The sequence below is a fragment of the Anopheles marshallii genome, chromosome 2 (genome assembly GCF_943734725.1).
Source record: "Anopheles marshallii chromosome 2, idAnoMarsDA_429_01, whole genome shotgun sequence".
In the NCBI taxonomy this organism is placed as follows: domain Eukaryota; kingdom Metazoa; phylum Arthropoda; class Insecta; order Diptera; family Culicidae; genus Anopheles; species Anopheles marshallii.
Genome location: NC_071326.1, coordinates 4,020,648 through 4,047,761, shown reverse-complemented (window position 1 = coordinate 4,047,761; position 27,114 = coordinate 4,020,648). Strand labels below are relative to the sequence as shown.

Here is a 27,114-nt window from a genome sequence, read left to right as displayed (position 1 = left end):
TGTTAAACGATATCGGGATTATTATTTGTATATGTATTTACTATTGTTTGCGGAAAAAACAGCACAACTTTACTTTTGCCCGTCGCTTCACTACACCTCACGATTGGCTAATGGCGTCGGCAAAAAATGCCTTCTTCTTCGTTTGATTGTTGTGTATGCTTTCTGTCAAAATCGGTTGGTTTATTTAATCGGGTTGATTACTTCCTTAACACAAACAAACAACGGACGCAGCCAAATTGTGACTGTTTTGGATTTCCCAAATATGACAACCAAATTCAAACTAACCGTTTGTTAAACAATTAAGCTTTTCTTTATTTATAATATCATTGCGAAGTTATTGTCTTGCCCATGTGCAAACAAACAATGGTTTTAGTTCATAAATGTTACGAACATGTGAACATAACGTAATATCACAAGATTCCCAAATCAAGGTCGAAGCCATTTTGCGGGCAAGAAATACATAAATTCATCATGGTTAACTATCAATAACGTGACGAATTTTCGACAGCACACGGTGTTGTATTCTCTACGGATCACCACTTGATATCTGAAATGATAAACATGACCATTTCCGGAGCTTCTGAAGGGGGACTTCAATGAGTAAAATTATCGAACTGCATATCGTTCGTGTTAAGTTAAAAACACACCTTGGTACGCAGGTGATTGTGGAGTTTTCCGCGTTCTTATAGTTAGCTATATCATGATTAATGCTTAGTGGTTTTTAGATTTTAGGGAATAGTCTTATTTTTTATGATACGCATATCCGATTTGGCTCAAAAACCGTCGATAACGACTGCGCCAGAAGAGAAGCCAGAAAAATTTTTTTTTTTTTTAGGATTATCAGGACCATTCAATGTTTTCTCAACTACAGCAAAAAAAAAACAAAACAGCAACGAATTTACGTTTTTTTTTTCACAGTTTATTGTTGTTTTTACCCTTCCGAAGTTGTATATCCTACACCGGTTGCACAACATTGTCACGGTGTGAAGTTCTCTACTTCGTTCCTAGATCACCAACATCACGCACGATGGACGATCTACACCACACACACACACACATACACACGTTCATGTGTGTTTCATCCGCTTCAAACTCATTCTATTGTTCTCTCATAAGGTGTGCACACACATTCAATTTAGTTGGATGTCCTCCCCATGTATTCTGAATCCCTGTGTTTCGCTCTGATCGTCCAACTACCCACCTCCCAAGTTTGCGATCGCGCATCGATCACGTTTTGGATAGCGAACTAGGGGAGAGGTTGGTTTCTGTCCTCGCTAGTCATTCTCAGCGCATTCGATAATGGCCTACATACACGCGTCCCCAATATGTTGGGTTTTATATATGTGCACGTTTATACGCATGGTGGTCACTCACATCAATTTGCTAGCATCGAAGTAATAAGTTGCTTTACTCTGATAGTTTTCTTCCATTCCAACATTTTGGATTGTGTTATGGTTTGTTGGTTGGTTTCAGTTTACAGCCGGATACATATACACGCACTGATTGCCCGTCGTCACACCACCGGCACATCTGTAGGAGAATGTAGGCCCGCGTCGTGGCTGCTTTTGGTGTGTTCCCGCTACATCGTTTAATTAGAAAGCCTTTCTCTCAGACAAATTATTAGTTTTGAAAACACGGAAGCCAACTACAAACCGATATCGATTGCATAAAATTGATGAAAAGTATTGAAACCATAAGCGTCCTTTCATTGTGCTTCAACATGCCTACAGGACTTTCGTATGATGGCGGCTCCACCCTTACTGACAAACATGGGTGCTAAAACATAAAATCTATTCATCTCTTTAGTAATGGTTATTCACTTGAGCTTGTGGGGGTTTTCCGTGTAGGATAAAAAACCGAAACAAGAATGGAGACGTACATTACCCACCCATTCAGTACCATCATCTCTACTAGTTTATCACCTTTGTTTTACTCCTTTCGTCTATTGCAAAGTGTTATGTACTTCTTCACACCGCGCGCAAAAGCTCTAAAGCGAGATGTGTTTTTGTTCTTTAATTAGTTTTGTTTACGTTTTCTGTTTGATTTCTTTCTAAATTGCATGTCCGTAATGGCGGTTCCTTCTTAATGTGTCTAAAAATACGCCATCCGACCCCGGTTTTTGCCAATGCTACTATCCCTGGTTGTTTCACATTCCGCCCGAAACAGTAATAAAAAGTGATGAATTACACACTGCCTCACTGCGAATAAGTATGTAAAGGGGAGTTCCATCTTAAGCCTACATTTTATACACATTAATATATGTATATGCATATGGATGTATGTATACAGCGCGCTCGGATAACTGGAAGGATACGGATGTGAGAAAAGGTGGCAAGTAAATGGGACAGCAAGATGCCAAACAAGCGAGGAAAACGAATGCAGCAGAATAGTTAACTACGAAGCAGCGTGCTAATATTGAACCAGCTAAATTTCTTTCCACGTGCACAGGGAACACAATAGAACCATGCCAAAATAGCAGAAGAACTATAAAATAAGAGCAAAACATGGGTATGCTATGAGTCAAATACAATACAGACACACTACCAGTGTTAAAAGAGATGACAAAATGACGAATAAACCATGAATTGAATGACCACAAACCGGTGTACAGATGAAACAACAATAGTGCGAAGAGAAAGTGAATGCGGAAAGACAAATAAAATGAAAAACGAAACGATTATATAGATCAGGTAAAATTTTTCTTACGGGCATTTCTACTAATAATAACACAACATGTATCAATTTGTCTAGTGGTTGGCCTTAACGCTAAAAAATCTATCGCTTCTGTTTCCACAATCATACTTCGTGCGGCTTGATAAAGTACGAAGGAAGAGTCGAAATAAATCATACGCATGTATGGAACGCTAAATGCTAAGGACCGAACGTAACCAAAATCAAACACAATCGGGGGTTAAATGGAGCGGGCTGAAGGTCTGCCCGTGTCCCGTGTGTTTCACCAAACCCAAAACACACCGCACGGTAATGGATCCGAATGAAGTATTCTCTGAAGGAACCTCCTCTGACTGACCGAACCTCGTTTTGTACAACACGCCACAGAATTTACACCTTGCCGTTTGCATTCCACACACAGGATAGACAAGCGAAAGTGTGCGTAAGGGGATCGCGATTTGAGACCGAACGCGCTCGCTCTATCACTTCATCGGCGGTTCCACATATTTTTGTATAGGAAATATTCTAATAAAACGCATTGCTTTTCAGTAACTCTCCAAGCGCTACAATCAAATGTTTTAAATCGAATAGAACGCTCTTGTTCCCCGTTGTGTGCCGTGGCCTTTGCAAACCGAGGGCATGTATCGCATTCGATAGCTACGTACATACGTGTAATTCGATAAAAACCTAATCTCAAGTGTAGTGCAATTAGCTTTTTTTTTCTTTTCGTTTCAACCGAACTAAAATTGCATGGTTAGTAGCAAATCGATTTGCCCAAAAACATATCCTTTGCCATCTCTACCTTGCGCGGGCTGGTTCTCCCTTTCTTGATAAGGTGTACATTATGAGTGTACGTTTACCACTATTCGAACATTATGCACGCTTGTCGTACTAAGAAGGATGAAGGCTTTTTAAACAATATTGGGAATTAATTGATGATGTGTTTGCTTTTCTTTTTGGCAGCTGTGGCCAGAAGCTGGATTACGATCGTCAATAGCTTCATGGAGCCTTTCAAGTTTCTGACCGGCCAGTGGTAATAGCAGTAGTAATAGTAGTGGTTACTGTTCGACAATTTACTCGTACACTCTTCTAAACGCTATTTGGGCCTAGTTCCGAACTCGTTCTTGACGATGTGTCGTCATTCCAATCAGCGCTGTCGAACGTTGATGCTTTCTACCGATGGATCAGCGCATTTTCGCTATAGCATTATATCGGATAGTATCTTTCTTAGTTGCGCCGTTTGTTTTTACAGATACAAGTCTACTAGTCTATATTACAATCGATAAAGGGTGTGTGTGTGTGGCTATCAAAGGTGTGGTCATGTACGGAGAGCGACACAACTCTATTTGCCTCTTATCATAATATTTCTGTTCTTTGCTTGTATGCGCATTTCCTTTCCCCCTTTTCTCGGTTCTTTTTTCATTAATATATCTCATTCATTCGCGTTCCACTTGTTTCCCATTCGCTTGCATTCGCTCTAGGACGACCTCCACCACACACGTGTGTTGTGGTCGCATTTTACTTAAACAATTAAAGTTTCAGTAGTTTTATTCGCTTAGTTTTTCTTTAAACGCTGTTCTCTCTCTTTCTAGTTTTCTTTTTAGGTTGACTTTTCGTTCCGATGTAATAAGCATTGTTGTTTTGTTTTATGTTTTTTTGTTCATATTTTCTTTCCACTTTTTGTTAGTAAAATATATATATATGCAAATATGTATAGTACTTTTTTATATTTTTATATTGTATATGTATATTTATATACGAATTAGATTTCTGTTTTTTTTTCTTATCCATTCATATTTCATCCCTTTTGTTTCATCTGTTCCATTATCTAATTCGTGTTTCCGCCAATCCACCGCACGCCCCTACAACTAAGTTCAAGCAGAACCAAAAAAAAAATAAGGAAAGTAATAAACAAATTACACAACACGCACACACTTCACGCACACGTAACACGTACACGGCTCAATTCGCACACAAGAAGAAGAATTGCATTTAAATGTTACCCTTTTTATTTATACTTGTTTGTTTTGGAAGATGTGTGGTGATCCTTTTTTAATAATTGGCTGGCTGGTTGTGAGTGTATGTGTTTGTGTGTATCTATATCGGTTTGACCTACACGATCCTCTGCTCTCTGCTACACTGTCACGATATTGATACAGAAACACTATTCTTCTCGTGGACTGCACATCGTTTTTTAAAATAGTTTTAACTTATTGTTGCATATCCATTCGTGTGGACTAATCAATGCATTTGCATATTCTGCATCGTTACGGAGAACGGAGTTTATTTCGCACGCTCGAGAGTGTGTGGTTGCAAAGAAAAGCATTAAAATTAATGATGTTTCATTTCAGGTTATTGCATTTTTACACATTCCCTTCGATGGCGACAGAAGGAAAAGGGAAAACAGGAGCTGATTATATTTTTACATTGTGTTTTGTTTTACATTTCTGACTCCAATTAACAGAATAAAAGTTTTAAATTTCGATAAAGTTCAACACGCAAGCAATTTCATTTGCGCGCAACGCTTAGGTAACAATAAGGAATTGTGCTATAATGTAAAGAGATAGTGCCACCACACGCCGGAGCACTTAAACACGAAAGAAAATGAAAAAAAAATAGACTAACAAGACAACAACACGATGAAACAGACAAAAAGTAGTCAATTGTGTATAGAACAAGAAAAGGCATTAAAAATGAAATTCGATTTCAGCAAAACTCTAGCGAATAAAACGGAAAAGACAAAACAAAGCGCTGATAAAACGATTTAAAACGAAAAAAGGTCCCCGAATAAAAACAACTGATTCGAATCAGTTCCAACACAAACGCAGAATTGGATCAGGCGAAAAGGAAAACCAAAAGCGTTATATATATACTTCCTATGTACACATCGATAAAACTAGAATTTAATGGTTCAGAACAAGTGTTTTTTGGGTGTCTGAAGTATGAAGAGACCCAGCAAAGCATGCAGATCTACATTTTCTCACGAAGAAAACCACTTAATACTCTCAATATGCAACGCACGGTTGATGACTGCTTTGATCGCACCAACCAGACGACTATTTAGAGATTTACCGCAATAACAGTACTAACTAGCTGCTAATGAAAAAAAGCTGATCAGACGTGTTTTGTTTATTTTCCCTTTGCACACACACTCACACAAACAGTAAAAGCGAAGAAAAAGGAGTTAAAAAACAATCGAACGTGTATTGTTTTTCTCTCCTCATCAAACCAATATTTGCTTTATCATCAATACGTGTATTACTGACTTACTTTGCTACTGCTATCATACATTTGTGTAAAAGAAAAACATAATAAGCGTGATAATGTTTCTACTACCAGGGGGGATTTAAGGATTGGATAACAAAGGAAAACGAACCAAATGTGTGTATGAAAAACCTCATCATCCATAGCAATTCCTGCTCCTTCGCCAATCTACATTCGTTTCAGATATCGTGTGAGTGTGCGCACACGCACTCTATGCCTACACACTTGCACTTGTTGCTAAGATTGATTTGCATTCATAATGGAAATAAAATCTTTAGGATTTGATTGTTTAGGAGGTTCTACTATCAACTTACACATGCACATACATACGCATACACGCGAAGGACTACTGAAGGTAGGCGCGCAGCAAATGACAAACATTTGCATAAGCACTTATATCCCTTATCCTTGTTTGTATGCTTTCTTTGCTCCGTAAAGCTCAGTTGGGTTATCCATTAGGTAAGGGCTACTAGATCAACGCAAGTGATTCTAGTTGAACGTTCCGCCTTTCAGTCTACCATACCCCGCGAGTGCATGGATGTGTTTCACGCGTATAGCATTGTACGTGCTCGTGTATGGGTGTGTGTGCGCGTTATAGCTTTCACAGTGTGTATTTGCTTGTTTATTGTGTCTTATTTCATTACTCTTTCGAGCGTAAAGTTGTAGCGTGTTGTGTGTTGTGCTGTGTATCCGTATATACGCGCGTGTGTGTGTGTAATCTTGTAAAATAATTCTACCTTCATAATTATTTTTCCTTAACGAAAATACACACCCGCGTGCTCAGATGAGTTGTATTCTAGCTGAATCGTTTTGCCATATTTGTGTGGGTTTTTCCTTTGTTTGCCAGCAATGTCGGTGTTTTCGCCATTTTCTAGTAACTAAAATTTGGCGCGCCATTTGATGCCTCCTTTTTAGCCTTCTTCCCTCCTCCCCCCATTGGGCACATTGTTAACTATGCACACGGGAGACGCAAGTTTACGGTAGCGTCCTTCGCCCACAAGTGTTTATCATCTTCCTGCGCAGGTGGTTGGCTCGACTGTTGCTCGCTTTCTTATTCGTGTTTGCGCTGGTAGTTTGATCGCCAGTTACGCTCGTCAGTGATTCTCAAGTATGAAATATGCTCGGGAACAGCGCGCTACACAGGGCAAAGCAACAAGCAAACGGACTAAGGAAGTAGCGCGTACGGAGGATGCAAATTTCGCATTGAACAATGGAGAGACACCAGATAGGAGTTGACGGAATGTTTTCTTTTACATAAGAATTTCCACACCTTTTCTCTGTGTCCTCTTGCTCTTCCATATTCCATCTCCCCGACCCCGCTTCCAATACTACACATGTGGGAAACACGACGGAATCGAGAAGAAAATGCTACGAATTTAACGAGACATATGACGGCATATGCTTATAGTGGTGGTGGTGTGACTGTAACGATGTTGGTGAGCAGTGCCGCTGCCGCACGATGAATGCCGCCGCTGAACTGTGTTTGTGACGAACTATTACGATACGATGGCACGATGGGTGTTCAAATTTTCTGAATCTTTTCGCCAACCACGACGGGATTATTACGCCTAATTTCTGCAGCACCGAGTTCCCGGTAATCGAACGAGCATTCATGCTTGTCGCTGTATCGATGTATCGCGCAGAACAGTCCACCACACCGGCACTCGAATCCTGGGCCAAAAAAAAAATCCAGAATTAGCAATTGCAGGCAACATTCGGCAAGAGTAAGTGCAATATGCAAACAAAAAGCTGTGCAAAAGAAAAGTTCTGTTTTCCCTTTCAAAGGGAAAAACTAAGATACGCATACTTACCGGTTAGTCCTACTTTCTTACGGCAAGTTGCACAACGGTTTTTCTTCTTCTTGGCATCATCCTTATCACCATCTTTGTCTTCGTTATCAGCTATGGAACTGTTATTACTATGTCCTCCAAGGCTACCACTGTCCTCAGTGTTAATTTTCTGAAAATAAAAACAAGCAAAACATAAGCATGAGTCACAATTTTTTTAAACTTTTCAAAGATATGAACAATGGTATAACAATGTGGCTTCTGTTTTAGTTGACGGTTGCTAAATCACTCGTGCTTTCTTGTACCTATTGGAACTACTTGGATTCCATTCCGAACCGAACGCGCAGTACCAATTAGTCAAAGTCGCTTACGCTTCCTTCTACCTAATGATATCGTTGAACTTACTGAAGCTACTTGTAGCTATGGATCGAACCTACCCCAGAGGTAAGTGTGACCTACACAACAATAGCAAAACAATTTCAACTTCGGAATCAAATGCTGTCTGATTTAGCACCATTATAATGATATGTGTGAACAGTTTGTTCTTGTCACAGGATTAAACTTAGATTAGATCAAAACGACATTCATTTGTAAGCCATTTTGGAACCAACTTGAAGAAAAATTATAATCCAATCGCCTCAAACATCATAAAATTAACTAATGAGTTTTTTCTAATTTACCCGCTTTCTAAGTCTCGCCCCACTAACCACAGGCCCGATTGGTTTCGTGTTCTGTACAGGTGCTTCTTCATTGTTAAATTCTTGCATGCCGTTCGAATGTCCGGCTTCCTCAGTTGATTCATTAACAAGCGAAACATTGCAACAAGTATCTGATTGAGATGCATCTTCATCGCTAAGAGCTTCGATGACAAAAAATAAATTATACTCCTCGTCATCCACCATCTGCTGTTTACCTAAAACAACTTCTCCCACAAATGAATCAGATTCGTTTTCCAATTCAATTTCCAAATAAAATTCATCCTCATCATGATCCTCGTCAACCTCTTCACTTTGTGCGGATGATTTATTTTGGTCCTTTGATGACAAACGAAACTAGATGCAATGTAAAACGAATATACTGGCACCGATTTAAGATTTATGCGACACAGGTTCGCAATACTCACGTCCTTGTCCGAGCAGAATAGGGCACTGTGCACGGTCGGTTGTGCTGTATAGGTAGCGGAGACTACCGGATTGTTGGCGGAAGCGGCACAGGACGACGCCGATGGCGACGCGACCGATGCAGATGCAGAGGCTGATGTGGTTGTTGTGCTGCTACTACCAATGCTGCTGGTGTAGCTTTGCGGCGTCACGGCGGGACGGATACTAATTGAGGACGCTGTTACCGACTGGCCAGATGCAGGTTGTTGAGGTGCATTGTTGCTGGAAGGCGTACTGCTAACCGGTGGTTGTTGCTTCTTTCTGAGCAAATCCTGTTCAACACAAGTACCAGAAGAAATGGGATGTTGTCAATGTTGGTTCGCACACACGTCCCTTTAGTACTACTTACTTTATAGCAAACTGAACATAATCCATCCTGTGCCGGATTACCGTAGAACCCACATCCAGATCTACACATCGGCTGCATTGCATTTGATTCGCGCTCCATCCTCCCCTGTCCGCACCAACAGTTTCGTGGCCCTCTCTCTCCACGCACACTCTTTTCGTAACTTCAGTACAGTTCCTGTGTGTGGCCTCACACTGTCTCGTACACTCTCGCGCCCGCTAACAGCTACGCCTCCGTCTAAACGCTAACGATATTAAAGCGTAATTTTGACCTCAACACCGTTGTCACGGCTCGTGGAGTAGTAAACGCACAGCACACACCGACCACCGGAGGGAACACACGCTCTTCAATCAGAATTTTTGTTCACTTTAAATTTCTTTTCACTCGCTATGTGAAATATGGTTACTTCGATGTAACATGCATTGAATTCTCTCCCCAAACCGAATGTGTTCGAATTTGAGAATGCTTTTGCTGCTACTTCTAGAGGTCAGCCCACTTGGTTAGGTATGGCTTCTCCAATCCAATACACACTTCGTTATTACTGCTGATGAATTTCGAATCAATCGATTTTAAGCCGCCGCACCAAACGAGTTCGCCACGGTAGTGGTGGTGGGTCAACAATGAAACAAGTAGAAAGTAATACGCACTTAAAATAAAGATCGCACGATATTCGTGTGTCCAGGCGACGTATTTTGCGCTGTCGTTAAGCTAATACAGCTGTTTGCGACGGTGGCTCCCTTGATCACTCGCTAAAGCACACATAGAGGGGATTTCCTTTGCGCGCACCCCTTCTCCGCTTTGTGGAAACTGAGAGTAATACGTGTTTTTGGCCGTTGGTTGGCAACCTTTTTCAAACCTTTAGAGTAGTAGGCGCTGTTGCGTGTGCCTTCTTTTCGAAGGTGTCTGCAATTTGAACAAGACAAAAACGAAATTAGACAAGAATTTTGGCAAGTTGCTGGTAGGTGTTTGTGTGCTGGTGTGGCACTGTCATCGTTTACTTACTTTTATGTCGCAAAGTATCCAAGGGATATTGACGAAAGTGTTAAGTCTCGAGTTTGGTCGTGTCACGGTTGAATTGGTTGTTTATGGATCTGTAGAGTAAAACAGAAAGGAGGAAGAAAATGTAAGTTTATTTTGTTTTCACTGTTTATTTCGCTACAATTGTATTGGTAAAGTAACGCGCTAATATAGAAGTACTATGTGTTCCACAGCTTCACTAGACCAAACTTTTTCAGCAAAGTAACACCCATCCCCCTCTCCCAAGTAATTTCTACTATGCAATACACGTACACACAGGCAAATATGTTTTCTCGTGGGAGTTGAAGCATAGGTGAAGCAGAAGGTGAATGCATGTTTCCTAATGTTGGTGATAAAATAGTGCTGAGCGTACGGTCGCCGGAACGCGAGAGCCGCAACATCGAAACCGAACGAGGTCAGGAAAACGGACGAATGAAAAATACGCGCATAACCTACTTTGATGGGTTCGCTATTTTTTTCTGAGCTACTTTTCTCATTTCAGAGCAGATTGAGCAAAAGCGTCTGCAGTGTCTCATTTTTGGTCATAATTATCATCTTGTGCTCGTTTTTAAATGAACTTTGATTCCGTGCGCAACTCTAGTTACAGTTACAATACATCCATTCTATTGTACGTTGTTGTTAAGCGCTTTTATCAACTGTTCTCATTCAAAAATTGAATTATGAAACATATCACTCACTTCGACATAAATAATGCTAAACAACGAATGGGAATGTATTCGAACGGGCTGATACTTGCGCAATAAATAAATAGTAATACTAAATGTTGATTTTCTTCCTTACAACATTCATTTTCACAACAACACACAGCGAACGATGACACAACGGAACCAACATACCCAAATCGTGTGATAGCGGAAGAACTAAAATGGAAAACAGATAAATGAGCTTCCTCCTTTTCCTGTACGTATATTTCTAATGTTCAGTTCGACTAAGTAGAAAGTAACGAAAGAGGAAGAAAATTTATTGTTTAACATGCACCATGTGCACCCTTCACATGAATGGGAAATTAGTTGAATTCCGTTTCGCATGCATTGCACCACCTCATCATGGGAAACCTTTTTCCTTCTTCCGGTAACCGAAAGAAAATATAGTTTGCAACCATGGTTATTGGGAGTTTTCTTAAACATACTAGAACTATTGGATGAGATTTGTAAGCTTTACATCAAATCAAACTAATTTTAGGGCTTAATTGTTTATCAATAAACACGCTTGATAGGCTAAGAGTTAAGAAGTTGAAATCTAAATGGGTATCTTTTTTGTATACTGAATTTTATCTAACTATGATTTAATGTAACAAATATAAACCTGTTTTAATTGGATTCATTGCATTTCTTTATTGCACTGTATGTGGTAAACGATCTAACAAGTTGAAACAGTAAACTCTTCATTATGCAGCATTATAACAAAGCTAAAAATAACGAAAAAAAAACGACGTCAAGAAAAATGGGAAAAATCATAAATAAAGCCGACTAACTAACCGCGAAATACAACATCACAAAATCAACAGAGGGAGAAATCGTTTACGTAACCGTACCACTACTACTACTACTACTACTACTGCAACTACTACGCCACTTCCTCTGCAGACAGAGGCATTAGACACAGCCAGAGGAGAAGCAGTTATGCTGTGCGTTTTCTCATAATAATGCATTTTCACGCACGCACGAGCATTCATAAGGAAGAAAACGGTTGTGTCGGTTGGTACAGAAAAGTGGAACTTCCGTCTGTTACTAACAATACGAAGAACAATAAAAAAAACACACTCATAATCCACCTCTTCTCCGAGCATTCCTTTCTTTTTCTTTCGGACGCGTTGAAAGTGATTTGTTTTCAGACATTGCCATATTCTTTTTTTTCCGCAACCAAACACGCTATATGCTTTCAATCGTAAGCCATTTGCGTTTTCTATGCTATGCGTAATACCGTTAAATTCTCAGTTCCGACATTTTTGTTTGCTGTTGTTGTTTCATGCTTTCTCGGTTCAATGATTTAACTATTTAATGGCAATAAAAAGTTTATACATCCACAATTGACAATACGAACGTTCAACTAGTTTAACGAATGATCGACGTCCAAAAAGCTGGATCAAACAAATGTCAAACAAGTATTTCAAAAAGGTATGCTATATTTTGCATGAAAATAAACATAGGTGTAATGGGCAATTCTTGTAACATACACTATGACTCACGCCATGCTCACACATTCATTCGTATCTGATGGGCCACGGGTGGAGCAACATTGCAAAACATTAACACAGTTCATTGGACGATTGAATATCGGCGGATGAATCATTCACAGTTTCCGTGACTCATGGGGGAAACGACTGACGAATCCAAACGTGAAATCAATCCCGGGATCGATAGATGGTGCACCGGAGCTAATCTGGACGACGTGGCACAAAGAAAAAAAAATTGGCAAAGTAATCGATTTAAGCCACATTTTTACATGTATATAGGAGATCCCGCGACAGGAAGTGAAAATGCACCAATTAATGATCATGGTGGTGGTCCCTAGAATGATGTTGTTGTGTGTGCCGAAGAATATGCTCTCGCTTAGAAAACCATTCCTTATTTTTGCCCTTTGGCGTCGATGATTTATAATCCATAATAATACGTCTAATGGTTTTCCCACTGGTGTGCGTGTGTAGCGACCGAACTGCAAGGAGCCGAACGTCGGAAAACCTCCAACCAGACACCCAATTCAACGCGGCCTACGACGAGCCAAAACCAAATACCGACACACACACACATACACACATTCTCCTGGTTTGGGTATGGCATTAATCGACGATAGCAATCTCCCGGGTTTTTTTTTCTTCTACTCTTCGCCTTTGGATGAAATACAGCCTTTGCCCGAGGATTAAGAGCATGTGCGCGGCTCAAACCCGAAAGCGTGTGTATGCCGGAAATATACGCCTGCGGTCAAGGGTACAGCGCTATGGCGGAATTTATGAAGTGGTAAAACGGAATAGAAGAGGGACAGACAGCCCAAATGGTGAAATTTTAGAAGCATATAAGTAAAGTCGAATTGGCCGAAGGATCCATACGTCAGACGTCGTGGTCCGAGTTGCAAAGCAACACACAACTACATACTAATGAACAAAAAATTCAAAGAGAACAGAAGAAAAATTAAAAAGAAACATTTGCGGCGTCTGGGGAGCGTTATTTTGGCGTTTTGTTGGAGGATATGGGGTGTCTACTATTGCTAAGAACGCTCAGAAATTGCAATAGAATTCCCATTAAAAAGCTTTTAACGAACTAAATACGTCACGTTAAGCAAGATCTTCTCCGCTGGGAGCATGATGATTTATGCTACATTTTTATGTTTCTTCGGCAATGTTTCTATTAGGTTTATACAAAATATTGACCACTTTTCTTTTTGCCTTACGCTTCCCTTGGCAGGAATTACTTTCGTTTGTAGAGGTACCACTCATTAATGAAAGTGTATTTTCAGTGTACCAAGTCTAAGTCCGTTAAAAGATCTCGGTGGTGGTGGATTCCCTTTTTTTTGTTTACATTTATTATGACGTCGCACGACCTTCTTTCTACTACAGTTCACGCTACTCTACTCTCTAGACGACGCAGTTTGCACCCCGTCCGAAGCCCCCAACTCCCGCCTGATAACCTACTTTTAGTGTGGGAGAGTGTAAACAATCTTTTGTCTTTTGCTTTTTCTTGTTCAGCGGATACAGCGGACCGTCCACCAGTGAGGAAGCTCTCGTGTCGCGACCATCAACGGACGTGAGAAAAGGAGAGTAAAAGCCGTTAACAATAGCCGCTTGTTGTGAACCGAGATTGGGAATTGTTGTCGTGTCGTGGGGTCTATTTGTTGTATATTGTATTGTTGCCTCTTTTTGGTAGTAAGTAGCGACCCCCTCTGTGGTAGTCACCAGCTGACGGCATCAGTACTCTTGTTGCGAAAGTCAGCCGGGAAATTGTTTTGTTACTCAAACCCGTGCTTTTGCGAGGAAACAACAGTAAATGAAGAGCAAAAGCTATGGAACAGGTGTAACACCAATTGAAAATGATTAATTTTTAATGCCAAAATCAGCTTTTTAAATTTAGTATAATAGCAGAAAAGAGATAAGTCACTAACTTAAATCAGACAACGTAACATAATTGAGCTTTTTATTTCTGATAGTACACCGTTGCTTATTAAAGAGGACTTTTTTCAATTTTTGGAGTATCTACTTTGTCCTAAAATTTATGTAAAGTTCATGAGATACCAAAATAACAATGTTAAAGAGAAAAACGCCAAGCAGCATCGCAACGCTTTGAAGGATGATTCAAGCGCAATTATCTCGAAACCTTGCCTTCGGAGATGATTATGATGTTCGTTAAGGTCGCGCGATCAGAATATTTGAATTATTCTCATCTTTTTTGAGTCATCGAAATAAAGTTTGGATCATCTAAATAGACGATTCAAGTAAAAAAAAAGAACAAATAGAAAATAAATGAACAATTTCAATTCTTCATTTTCGACGTAACCCTACGTAGGATAACGAAAAATCCTCCTATCCTCAGGATCAGAGTCGCACGATGCAAAGATGAAAATCTTCATATATACAGTCATGTCTCTCTAAGGTAGTATCTCTCAAAGATAACAAGTCTCCCTAAGATGAACATTTTTGACAGTCCCTTCATTTTCAATACATTTTATGTCTCTCAAAGCTGACCCCCCCCCCCCCCCCCCACACATTTTTTTTCCACCGGTGTGTGTATTACTCCCTTAGAATAGTAAAACTTTTGGACACATGATCGTTTCCCTTGAGCGAGTTATGCAACATGCAACAGCAAACCGAGCACGATTGTTTTTAGAACAAGCTCTAAAGTCGTTTGATACTGCCATCAATATAGGGTTGGTTTTTTTTTGTTTCCTTTTTGTATCTTCCCACCTTCGCAAGACCATAACAAAAATAAAACTGCACTGCACAACTTTTCTCAGCTCAGCATAGCGGAGCGCTCGCTCTCTCTTTCTCTCTCTCTCTCTAGCTCTTTGTGTATTAAAATAAAATCTCCAAGTATAGAACATCGAGCCAAAACACGGTTTCCCGAATACATTTGCCGACCGCAAACTCTCTTCCTCTCCCCCTTCCCCCCACCTCACCACCCACAAGCAACCACATAAAACGGATGCATAATAAATGAACGCCATTACAACCTAGCCTGGGTCTGTGCTTCCCCACACTTTAACACCGCCCCTCGCTAATACAGCACTCCTATCGTTGGCTAAAGCAAATTGCAACTATGCACCGTGCATGCAGAAGGTGCGCGCAGCCCAACAACACAAAGACACACAGTGCGCGCGCGTGCAAGAACTTTGAAGCCATTTCTTGCGGACCCCCGCTTGGTGCTGCTTTTCTGCGGAACCATATCGAACACAAAACAACACCTTGAACTCTGGGAGGGGGTAGGTGGTACCGTGCCCTTTTCCGAGGGCCAATTTTGTTGTTTCTTCAGCGGGCTTTTTTTTGCAGCCCCGGGGAGATGTGGTGGTGTACCATCTTCGGAATTCTAATTTCTCTGACCATCGCACACCAAACCGGACGGAGAGCGAGGTGTTTCTTCTATACTTAAAAAAAAAGCTTCAACACTACCAACACACCCAAATGGCTAATTCTACGTCTACGACAACCAAACGCGACCAAAACGGGTGCTTTGCTGACCACGGCGTTTTTCGAGCAGCGTCCGGGGGAGCGACGGCGGCGAGGCATGGAAATGTGGTGAACGCCAAGTGACCTATCGCATTTTTCCTTCTTGTTTCGCCCTACACACCATGCACTGCACCAAGCAACTTCAAGGCCAATAACCTTGAGGGGCGAGTTGTTGTTTCTTTGATAATGCTGCTTCTTGATGATCACAACCTTAAAATACGATGGGGCTCTGCAATAGTGCGCTTTTTGATGTTCTGCACGTGTTGAAAGCGACCGATTGCATCATTTGAACTTATTTTTAGTAAGTTTCACCGTTTAAACTTGTATTGATGGTTACTGTTTTATCGCATTTTGAAGAGATCAACTTATTTTTTAAGTATCTTTACAATGCACACAATCATTTAGGGTTATTCTACAACAAAAATTGATCATTCAATTACAATTTCTGATTGTGACGATCATGTTAGTGTACACCAATCAGTAAATCGATATGAAAGATGAGCCAGTAGCTGTATCAAACACATCACGCTGGATGACGAAATAAGTATTCATGCGTGAAATGTAAGCGTGTTACATGAAATAACAACCGCACCAATGCATTGCTACGAAAGATCACTTTGCGGAAACTACAAGTCAGCATTTCCGGTATTGGGAATATATTCAGGGGTTTTCGAAATTAACTGGCAGAGTCAGAGCTTCATTGCAGTGTTACAAGTTGAACCGTGGGACGTGTAATCTGGAGTGATCACTAGCCGAATCTAGCGCAAATGAAAGTTTAGAGCTCGATTGACAATCTTAAGCTCAAAGAATTGCAGATCTGTCGCGATATACCTGCTTTATTTGAATAGATATATGGCCGGAATGACTGCGACTTTACCAAACCAAAGCGAAAACCCTGTAATTTACGTGAGACACTTTTTTGTTCTACAGCTCTGCCATATTGTGTGCTACGAATCCTCCGATCGTAAGCGGTAGTGATCACATAGATGTTGTGTAGAACCGAGATCAAAGAAACAAAGTGCATGAAAGATCGACGAGAATCACGATCACAGAACTATGTAAAAACTACGATCTTTCACTACGATCACTTTTCATCAGCACTTGACCAACAATAACCGGAACGTGGCAATCCGCCAGTATAAGCATGAAACATTTAATATAACTGCGAAGTATAAACCAATTGTGTGAAGCAAAACCATTTCAAACGTGAACCAAAACGGATCGCCAAATAACATCCATCAACTTCCAAATAAATCGAGACGGAAAGATGCAAAGCGGCAACACATGGGCAGCACGACACGGTGTCACAAAAGGGGTTAGGAAATTCTGCCTCGCTAAGATCAATCGGAGGAAAATGCGTGTCGGATTTCGAAAGTGAAGCAACCAGTGCTCTTTCATCGAAAAATGGAAAGAATGTCATGTTTGTGATAGCTGAATCATGGGGCGAAACAGCAACCAGGACAGAAAGACAGAAGCAGGTGGTAATATGCTAGTAGTTGATGGTAGGTTTGGCCACCCCCGCACCGTGCTACCACACCACGTTGGTGTCTTCACAGCGTAAAAAACCGAAACCAACGAACAAAAACGAATCAACGAAACGGGTGACACGCGAGAGCGAAAGAGAACAGATGTGAAAATGGATACGGCATGGAGAACGAAACAGATAAAGTAGTCGAAGGCAGTAGTTAAAAGGGATAAAAAGCACCAGGCCTTTAGCTTTGGCAAGCCATGCAGCAGTTACACCGCAACGGAACGGACCGGGAACTAGCCCGAAACGATCGAGTCGAAGGGCTACAACACCAGCCGGCCCTCTCCCGTTGAACCTAACCCAACCGTAATACCCCATACGGGCGGCACACGGTTTCTTGTAATGTCTGCGTGCTGCGTATGTGTGTGTGCAGAACACCGAGACGATGGGGTGGCGGCGACCGTTTGAGGTCATTCAACTACACAGATGAACTCGGTGCGTATGCGTTTGTTTGTGTTGTGCTGGCTGGACGCGGACCATTTGCGATACATACATACTCGAGAGTAGTTCTGCTTTAGCAACAGCGGCGGGAGAGACCTTTATTTATTCTTCCTACACCCCCGGGAGACAACACACGCATGATGAATGAGTAGGGATGATCCCGCACAACACAACTACGCACGATGGACACGTTTGTGTATGATGCGAAACATCGTCCGCATTCAGAAATCGGAACCAGAAGGGATAACAAAAAAAAAGGCTACAACACACCGCGGAAGGCAGTTCGTACAACGTTGTACAGGGGTTTCGCATTGAATAGAAAAGAACGAAGAGAAGAAGGGATTAGAATGAACACTCTGTACTAAATTAGCGCAAGCGAATCTCCTAATTGCAACAATAGATAATGAACACAACAAAAGTTATTTTGAATAACATTTGCTTACAGTTTCCTATGAAAATTTGGTTTCATAACTCAAGTGTTGAGCCCACCGATGTATACACGACACCAATGTTGGTTGAATTTCAACTCTTCGACCCACCGATATATAACGCGTCACTAAACTGTGCACGTAAATCAATATCTAACTTTAATGTGTATTGAGAAACCCTGTAAAAGTGAGCACAACTAAAATACACAATTCCCTTTAAGATTAAATAAGAGATGATTTCTCTCTTATCTAAGAAAGAACCATAATTTATTATTAAGTTTAGATCTGATTTCTAATATTCAAAAACCTTATGAAAGTTACAACACAAAAACGCCCGCAAAAAGAAACAATAGGACATAGGAATTTGAATTTTGCCAGAATGCATCGGAATTCGCAACTAGGATTGTGTGCCGTACGTCACCCGGTGGGGGCAATATAACAACACACACACACGCGCACACCGTTCGTTGTTCCATTCTCCTTGTGGTGGTGCTTCCGAATACAAGGTGTTGGATGGATGGTTCAGGCTACCTTCCGCTGCGCTACTAGGAGCGTGCTTCCGTTCAAAACGACGGGTTATTCGCCGATGGCCAGCTGGTGTGCGGTTGTCGTCATGTTGTTTGTCCCTCTGTTTCCTCTACTTCGCAATACAACTACAACCATGTGTGTGTGTGTGTGTGTGTGTGGGTACGATTTAACTTGATGGCGTAGGAAAATCATTAAAATGTGTCGTTAATCCTCTCCTGGCATTCTTGAGTTCATGCACACGCAAGCAGCAGGGTAGCATGTTCATTCAAACGACCCACATATGTATGTAAAAAAAAAACAACAGAAGTGCGTATGTATATGTGCGCTGTACGTTCTCCGTTGTTGGCCTACACGTTACGTTACGTGCGCCTGTATACGGGCCGTGTGTATTCTATAATTCTCGTCGTTTCCTGTTCGCCCAGAGGTTATAGCATTGAAAATGGCCAAGGACCCCAAGGCAGTGCGCGAACAACCGAAACAAAAACCACACCACTCGCACAGGGAACGAACATCAAAGCAGAACAACGTTGCGAAGGTGAGCCGCCGTGTGGATGGATGGAAGACACAGTACAAAGTGAGCACATATATATGCCGTTGAAGCCGTTTTTCCCAACACAACCCTTCCCTCTTTGAGTCCCGCGGGATTTCGTTGGGATCATTCGGGTGATGGATGTTGCTGTGAAGCTACGCACACGCTGTAGCTTTTCTGTAGCTGTAGCGATCCATTTTCCACCACGCCGCGGGAGGTTGCTGGCTTGGCTTGGGGATTGGATGAAAAGCAGCGCACAGTGGTGTGGTCGTGGTGTTTCGCTAGGTTGAAATTGGGAAAGTTTCGATTTCGGGACATTCAGTGGAGGTAACTCCCCTGTGAACTACTGCAGTACACTTTGTACCGACGGACACTCAGACGACCTCCCGTGACATACAAATTTCTAGCCCATGGGGGGTATTTTGATAGTAAAATATGAAATGAACACACAGGCAGTAAATTTCATTGCGCAACGTTATAATTTGTTCTTCGAAAATGATTTAACAAGCAGGAATGGATGTTTCAAGTTAAAGAGTCTTGTTTTGGGGTTTGTCAACTTGAAGCATCATAGCTGGTCATTATTAGCTTATTAGAAAAACAATCCAAATTTAACATATAAGTAATTAGTGCTGATCATCCAAGAGTCTTTTGATTTGCAAACCGACTCTCAAAAGAATCGTATATCTCTCAAGATTCCTCAAGATCTTCATGTACAGGCGGTCTCCGAGATACGCTAGATACCCGGGAGAAATCCACGTAAGTCGAATCGAATATGTTTAGAGTAGATGAATAAGAGAACGTGACTCATTGAATATCGTTTTTCATTGAATATCGTACTGTTTTTCTGAGCTTCTAAATCTTTAATGTACACCTCCACACCCAATTTGGAATATAATTACATTAACTTAAGACAACACAGAATATGTACCACATTTATTACAATTCTTTCAAAACGTTGGTATATCTGTGCATTAGATGTTTTAGAAATACTAAACAAAACGCTTAGCAAATTCCTTCAACAGCAGGGGGGGACTTCCGTTGACGCACTACTTGGCTGTCTTGAGTTATTGGGTTCGTCGTTGTTCTCGCGTGTTCGCGATTATTTAGCTTACGGCTGACGTGTGTGTCACTGCAGCTCTGGGGGCTTAGTGTGGGTTGAACGCTAAACATAGATCTAAGCAACAACAAACGTTTGCGCAAAAAGTACACACACGATAAGCGCTCGTGTGTTTGTTGGCAAGAAATTGCTTTCCCAAGCAACGTAGGCGTACGAAGATCGATTACGGGTTGATAACATTGCCTCACACAAATCAGTTCCCTAGCATTTAGGTAGTTTATAGTATTTACCACAGTTACTATAACTTTATGATTGTTATACAGCGACATCAATAAGAAAAATAGCAACTTGAAAAACACAAGAACACAACACTGAACCTTTTGTTGCAAGGTCTAGTCCAAACAAACGACACGTGCCTTTCTCGCACCCGTGTCCTCACTACGTAATCGGGCCGCATACATGGTGATAAAGAATGGCAAAATAAAGAAGCTACGTCACAAGGCCAACACGGGGGCCGTCGCGCGTGCATTGGAGTTGTGAAAAATGGCACAACACTCATTACCTCCCCGTTGGTCCTACAACATCTCCCTTCACCCGTTCACAATCTGTTTGTCTACCGAAGGATGCGTGTGCGTTGGTCAATAATACAAAGATATGGTTGCGAAGGAAAACACGCAATAGGAGACGAGACTTGGTGAGCCCATTTAGGAGCAGAGCACACAGACGTTGTTTCATACGCGCGTTCGCACATCAAAACAAATAAAAATACACACACATGCACACGCGCGCCCATCGTACACACCACGCACACATGCATCGTTCCGGTCGCGAACCGTTTTTCGGTAGTATTGGTGGGTTATGACAGCAGCGGAGACGACGCTATAGCAATGGAAGATTAGCAGCAAGGCGACTGCTGCGATGGCAACGACGTCAATTTTGAACGGCAGACAGCAACACGCAACGAAGATGTTGGGAATGGAAGGACGCACAAATGGGTGGAGTTGATAGACAATTACCAGCTGATGACGTCTTTATGAATAGCACGGGCATATGAATATGCCATTTTTGTGTTCTATTACGTCGCCGCTCACGTTATTTACCCAACAACGGTGGGACGATAACACAATTTTGTGGTGGTGTTAATTGGAGAATGTGTCTATTGCATCCTACATCACACACCAGCACACCGCGCACGACCTGTCACATGATACGACCGAGCCTTGCCTCTCACTCATTTTGCTAATCTTTCTCTCTCTCTCTCTCTCTCTTTCTCTACGTACTGAAGATGATTATTTTTATCGCAAACTGAGAAGTCATTTCGCTCACGGATGTGTATAGAAGGGCAAGCATATTTTATCGTTTTGCACCAGTACACAGCATTAGCATTTACGAGAATGTTTTTCTTACAAAAAGGCAAACAATATCAAACAAAAGCGGCAAACGTGAACAGGAACGAAGAGCATTTGCACCGCACACGCCCACAAACCGATCTTGGCAGCTTCAACGTTTTTCTTTGCATTCCTTTATCATCCGACGGGGTCTGCATTAACGACATTTCCTTTTCTCAGTACACTTATAATAAATAGCTCCCATTATACACAACACACGCATACACCCACACTGAGCTAAACGAGTGCTTCGCCAAAATTCATCGGATTAACGGAATACACGAAAAAACAAACGGATATAACTCCCATGCAGCAAAAGAAGCAATTTTTCAACCTGCTTCCACATGAAGAAGCGTGTTTGTTTTCCGACAGGATTCGTGCATGGATGCGGGGGGTGGGAGGTGATTTGCTAGGCGAAAACACACGGATGTGTGGGATGGCACACACCGCACTCATTTTTACAACTACACACTTCCGCGCACAACACGATCACAAAACAAACACATGTACCGCGCTCACTCGTTTAATGGTGAGTTTCACTTCATTGTGACGGCGAGACGAACTCCCCGTTTCACCACAAACACACTCACAGCACAGTGTGTGCGCGCCCGCCGTCACAGTGGGTACAACTTCGGGCAGGGGCTGCGACGCAAAATATTGAATACGCTAGAGTAGCAATTGCACGGGCGGGACATAACCAAACACGACACGAGGCTTATATTGGGCGAAAGAAAAGGCAAAAAAAAACTCCCACCTCCCCCTGATATCTCGCGGAAGGCCCACACCCCACTTGATCTTTCCGTTTTCGAGCAATGTATTTTCTTAATTGGATCTCGCTGCAAAAACGTGAGAAGGGGGGGGGGGGGACTTCTTCTGGTGGTTTCTCTCCCTGCGCGAATTGCGCAAACGGATATGAACTATATGTGCGCAATAAGGGAAAGAAGAAAAACAACCGTTTAACAGCCGATCGACAAAATGTAGGATAATTTTATCCAACACACACACACACACTCTTGCTACACACATACGGTTTTGTGGCTTGTTTTGCAACATCAACATAACGACTCTTTCATGCGGGAGTAATGTTTGATTCTTGATCAAAGCAGGCTGGGTAGTTAAATTGCAATAAAAAACTGTTTCACCCATTGTACGCTCACACACACACACATACACAATTACACATCCCGGAAGTATCAGATACCTTCCATTTACGTGCCAATCATTCGCATATGCTTGCAAACATACATCACACACTCACGCAACACATGGACGCACACACGCATGCTTAAGATGACATTTGCCAGAACATCGCAATGGGCAGTGAATTTCCTCCCCCTTTACACCCACCCTACCTCACCCCTTCCGACACACTCCACACATGCTACCATACACCGAACAGGTTGACCAGCAGCAAAACAAGGGGACAAAGCGAGGATGGGTGCAATGACAAAACCTTCCACGAACTGCTCCAATACAACGGCACTCACACAAAAAAGCACATGACTGATGGATGGAATTGATGGAATGAGCGAATGACGATGATGACGACGAGACGTACCGCTGTGCGCTTCACTTGCCACCACCTAAGCCTAAACCACACATTCTCTTGCAACCACACACTCGCGCATACACACACACACACACACCCAATGAAACGTACAAAGGCGCTTTTAGAGGATCATCCTCTCCGCATGTTTGCAGCACAGAGGGAAGGGATTTATAACCATCAATTTACGTGACGGCACCACGCACCAAGAAAACAAGATCTCTGCAGGCACGACCCGGGGCGGCGACGCTCTATAGCACACACCTATATATCCGCAGTGCATCCAAGGTTGAACAGGGGCAACACTGCACAGCACACACCGAAAAAAAAACTGCGACCAACGCAACGGGGACAGCAAAAACGACGAGCAAAACGACAGGCGCGGTCTCACTTCCCGAACGATCCGAACGATTTCACAACTTGGCTCGAACTGACGGTCTACGCTGTTCGACAGTGCTCCGAACCAACCGAACGGTTTTTTGTTGGCGAGCGAGCGAGCGAGCGACCGATCTCACTCTTCCTACCTGCTCTAACAACCGTGCGCACCGCTACATTATCTCATCTCGCGGTAGCGTATTCCCGTCTCGCTTTGTCGACTCCTCACCAGACAGAATTACTCAGCAAATATTTTACTCACTCATCGTGGGTAAAATACGAGTGAAGGAGATAGACCGCACATGGATGGATCGCTCGTAAAAAGCGTGTGTTTTTATCAGAGCAGGAAAGTGCTCTCTCTCCCTCTCTCATACTCCGCGTAATCTTCTTTGTGCTCGTTCTTGCACTGGTATGGATTTCCCCCGTTCAAAGCTTGTTCCATCACCTTTGTGTGTTTGTTGTGTGCAGACGGTATGCTTTCTTCTTCTCTTCTTCTGCTGTTGCTGCTTATTTTGATCGCCCCTGATCCGCATTGTACCACCGGGATGGTAGAAGAACGGGCCTGAGAGGAAGGTATGCGTGGGCGCCCCTGCTTCTTCTACAGTGTCTTCAGGCCTCACCTTTTCCGGGTGAAGAGTAACTTGATTTTCCACTACGTCACGGTACAGGCGTCCACACACACAAACACCGTTCGGAAGCCCCGTATACGGGTGCCATTCAAACTTGAAGTGAGCGCTGCTGTTCGCTGCGCGTTGTTGCGCCCTGCAATGCAATATACAGCGGGCGCGACGCGTAGTACCAAGATTAAAGCTGACACCGCGTGCCGCTGTTACCAAAGTACAACAAGTAAACGGCTACACAGAAACGCAATTTTGCAACAAATATAAAAAAGGCGTAATAATCATCCCTGACCGGAGTGCGTAATGAACAAAGAGCACGAAGAACTTGATGCTACGTAAAAAGCAATGAAAAAGAAATGGAATTTAAAATTGAATAAAGCAAAAAAAGTAATATTTTTTTAAAGCGTAGTTAATTGTCGAAAACGTAACAAAAAAAGACAATCAATAAAAAAAACGAAAACTTTCATGCGATAGGCATGATAAATTTGATGATAACAATCCTTCAAAATATGTTGGCGTGATAAGTGTTGGCAAAACCGAAAACCTGCCAAAATGATAAAGATGCTTCGCTTTTCTCGTGCAGGTCCTACACGCAATGAACATCAAATAAAAACACGCACTCACACATGGCCATTCATTATAGAGACTACTTTTTTTTATCAAACAGTGTTGTGTTGTACCCCTTTCTATTTGTTCATGGCGACGACGAAGCCTTACGTTTCAACATCACGAATTCAGTGAATGTTGTTGGTTCATCGCTTTGTGACCGTTAAATGGCGTCAGTTCCGGTTAATCGCCTACCCAGGGACGAACGACGCGGACAAGGGGGAGGCACCTTATCAGAGAAAATAGTCAATAAAAACAAAGAAAAATAGATGAAACGGTCCCGTACTGCTGCTCCGGAGGGAATACGCAGGCGGACAACATCAACGACACACACAAACAGGTTGTGACGCATAAAGCGTTCAGCGTGAGACTGAACTGCGTGTGCCTTCGTCAGGCTTAGGAGAGAAACAGTCGGCATACCTCACACACAGGGTAAACGGAGACTACTAAAACATTAAAACACATTTTACTGCCCGCCCGTTTGTTTAATGCAGAGTAAGGCACAAGCCCGCGATAGGTATTATTGCACCGTGTAGCATGTTCAGAACTAACCCTTTTCATATGACAAGATTAGCAATGTAACAACTAAACGAGAAGGTTTCTAAATGTGAAGTAGTTAATGAAATTGCACAAAACGGAATACTTGACGAACGACTGCTCCGAATCCAGACAACGCAAAAACTTGTAGTGCACAGGGCGTGACTTGTTACCAGAAGCTATGATTCATTGGGATTTGATAGACTTGGGTCTCTCCGGTGTGTGAACCCATGATGATAAGATAAGCTAAGCTTCCCACCGTCCATCCCACCATCCACCATCCATCCAACCATCCCACCGTACGATAACGCATCATTGCTTATCTTTCTTTTGGTGGGTTTGCTAACCGAAATAATCATTTCCTCCACAAGCTTATCGTAGAGACAGTTGATAAAGACAGTTGACAGTTGCTTAGGACATTAGAAGAATTGGAGAAACAATTGGTAAGAGTCCATCGTATTTTTGTCTCAACCATGAATCTATATTTTTAAACTAAAACCTCTCAAAATGGTTTTACAGTTCGCGCAAATTGCACGCCAGCTGCAAACACGAATTTAAAGTGAGCTAAAAACCTCAATAACACTTCTCGCGGCGAAGGCAGCTAACGCACAGTTAACGAGTGAAAAATGTTGCTCAAGTGATTCACAAAGGCAAGCACTAGAGCCTTTGTTGCGCGTTGGTTGTTAAGCAGAGCTGAATAAGGAATCTTCGTCCCACACATCCATTTTCATGTCAACCGCCAGGGTATATACAGTCCACCGAGAGTTAACCAGACGACACCTCTTCCCTCCCGACCAATCCGGAAGCAAAAACACTTGCAAAACGAAACCTTACAACAGCGTTCATGCGGACAACAGAGAGCCAACGGCAGGGAAGTGAGTGAAAAGCTTGGGAAATTCATTTATTCGACTCACCTCATTACCAGCTGGTGGAAGCAGATAATGCACTTTGTTGTCTTACTTTTGGGAAATGAAAATCGAGGATCTTACTATTGCGGTGCGAGCAGTGGACACACAAAACGGCGCTACCCTTCCCTTCATCGTTTAAAGGAGCGTCGTAACGTGCGCGGAAGGATCCTTTTCTTGAGTTTCCTTGTTCGAGTGCGATAGACAGAGGAGAGCAGTGTAGCTTCCGTCTACAAAAGCTCCACAAAACGACGGTTCTTTATGCGTTTTTCACCGGTATAAGTTTTCCACCTACCTCCCCGGCACCTAAACCCATCGCGCGAGAGGATGGGTGTCTTTCTTGTCTGCACAGGGCAACTGCAGAAAGCAAAGCAACTAAAACCTTAACACCACCCGACAATGGGGACCAGATACGTTTAATTTTCTTTGTCGCAGGTCATGGTTAGACACGTGGGCACACCCCAAAAGGGAACATTTTCCTTGAAGGACAAGGAAAGATATTCGCTCTTCCGGTAATGCTTCTACCGCCACATTAACATTCGTTGGAGATAATATTGTACATGCGACCGTATTGCTGGCATCAACAACAATGCAATACGGGACAATAAGTTCGAGAATTCGTCAAACTGGTCGAAGTTTGTGTTCTGTAGGGTATTTATTGAGCTTCATTGCATGTAAATTTTAACAGGAGGTACTTTACAATAATAA

At 42.3% G+C, this 27,114-nt stretch overlaps 1 protein-coding gene across 1 annotated transcript; it reads right to left on the bottom strand.

The window, feature by feature from the left end:
• Positions 1–7,420: 7,420 nt before the first annotated feature.
• Positions 7,421–9,347, bottom strand: LOC128710435 (AN1-type zinc finger protein 6). Its single transcript, XM_053805488.1, has 4 exons — positions 9,231–9,347; positions 8,845–9,153; positions 7,746–7,893; positions 7,421–7,605 (listed from the first exon to the last, which is right to left on the bottom strand). The coding sequence occupies exons 1-4, from the start codon at positions 9,327–9,329 to the stop codon at positions 7,457–7,459; spliced, it is 705 nt and encodes a 234-aa protein (XP_053661463.1). The 5' UTR covers positions 9,330–9,347; the 3' UTR covers positions 7,421–7,456.
• Between the last annotated feature and the right edge of the window lie 17,767 nt (positions 9,348–27,114).

Coding starts and splice junctions, on each gene's coding strand:
- LOC128710435 (XM_053805488.1), bottom strand. CDS start 9,329: ATGGAGCGCGAATCAAATGCAATGCAGCCGATGTGTAGATCTGGATGT. Junction 9,154..9,230: donor TATGTTCAGTTTGCTATAAA/GTAAGTAGTACT, acceptor TGTGTTGAACAG/GATTTGCTCAGAAAGAAGCA. Junction 7,894..8,844: donor TATTCTGCTCGGACAAGGAC/GTGAGTATTGCG, acceptor TTTTATTTTCAG/AAAATTAACACTGAGGACAG.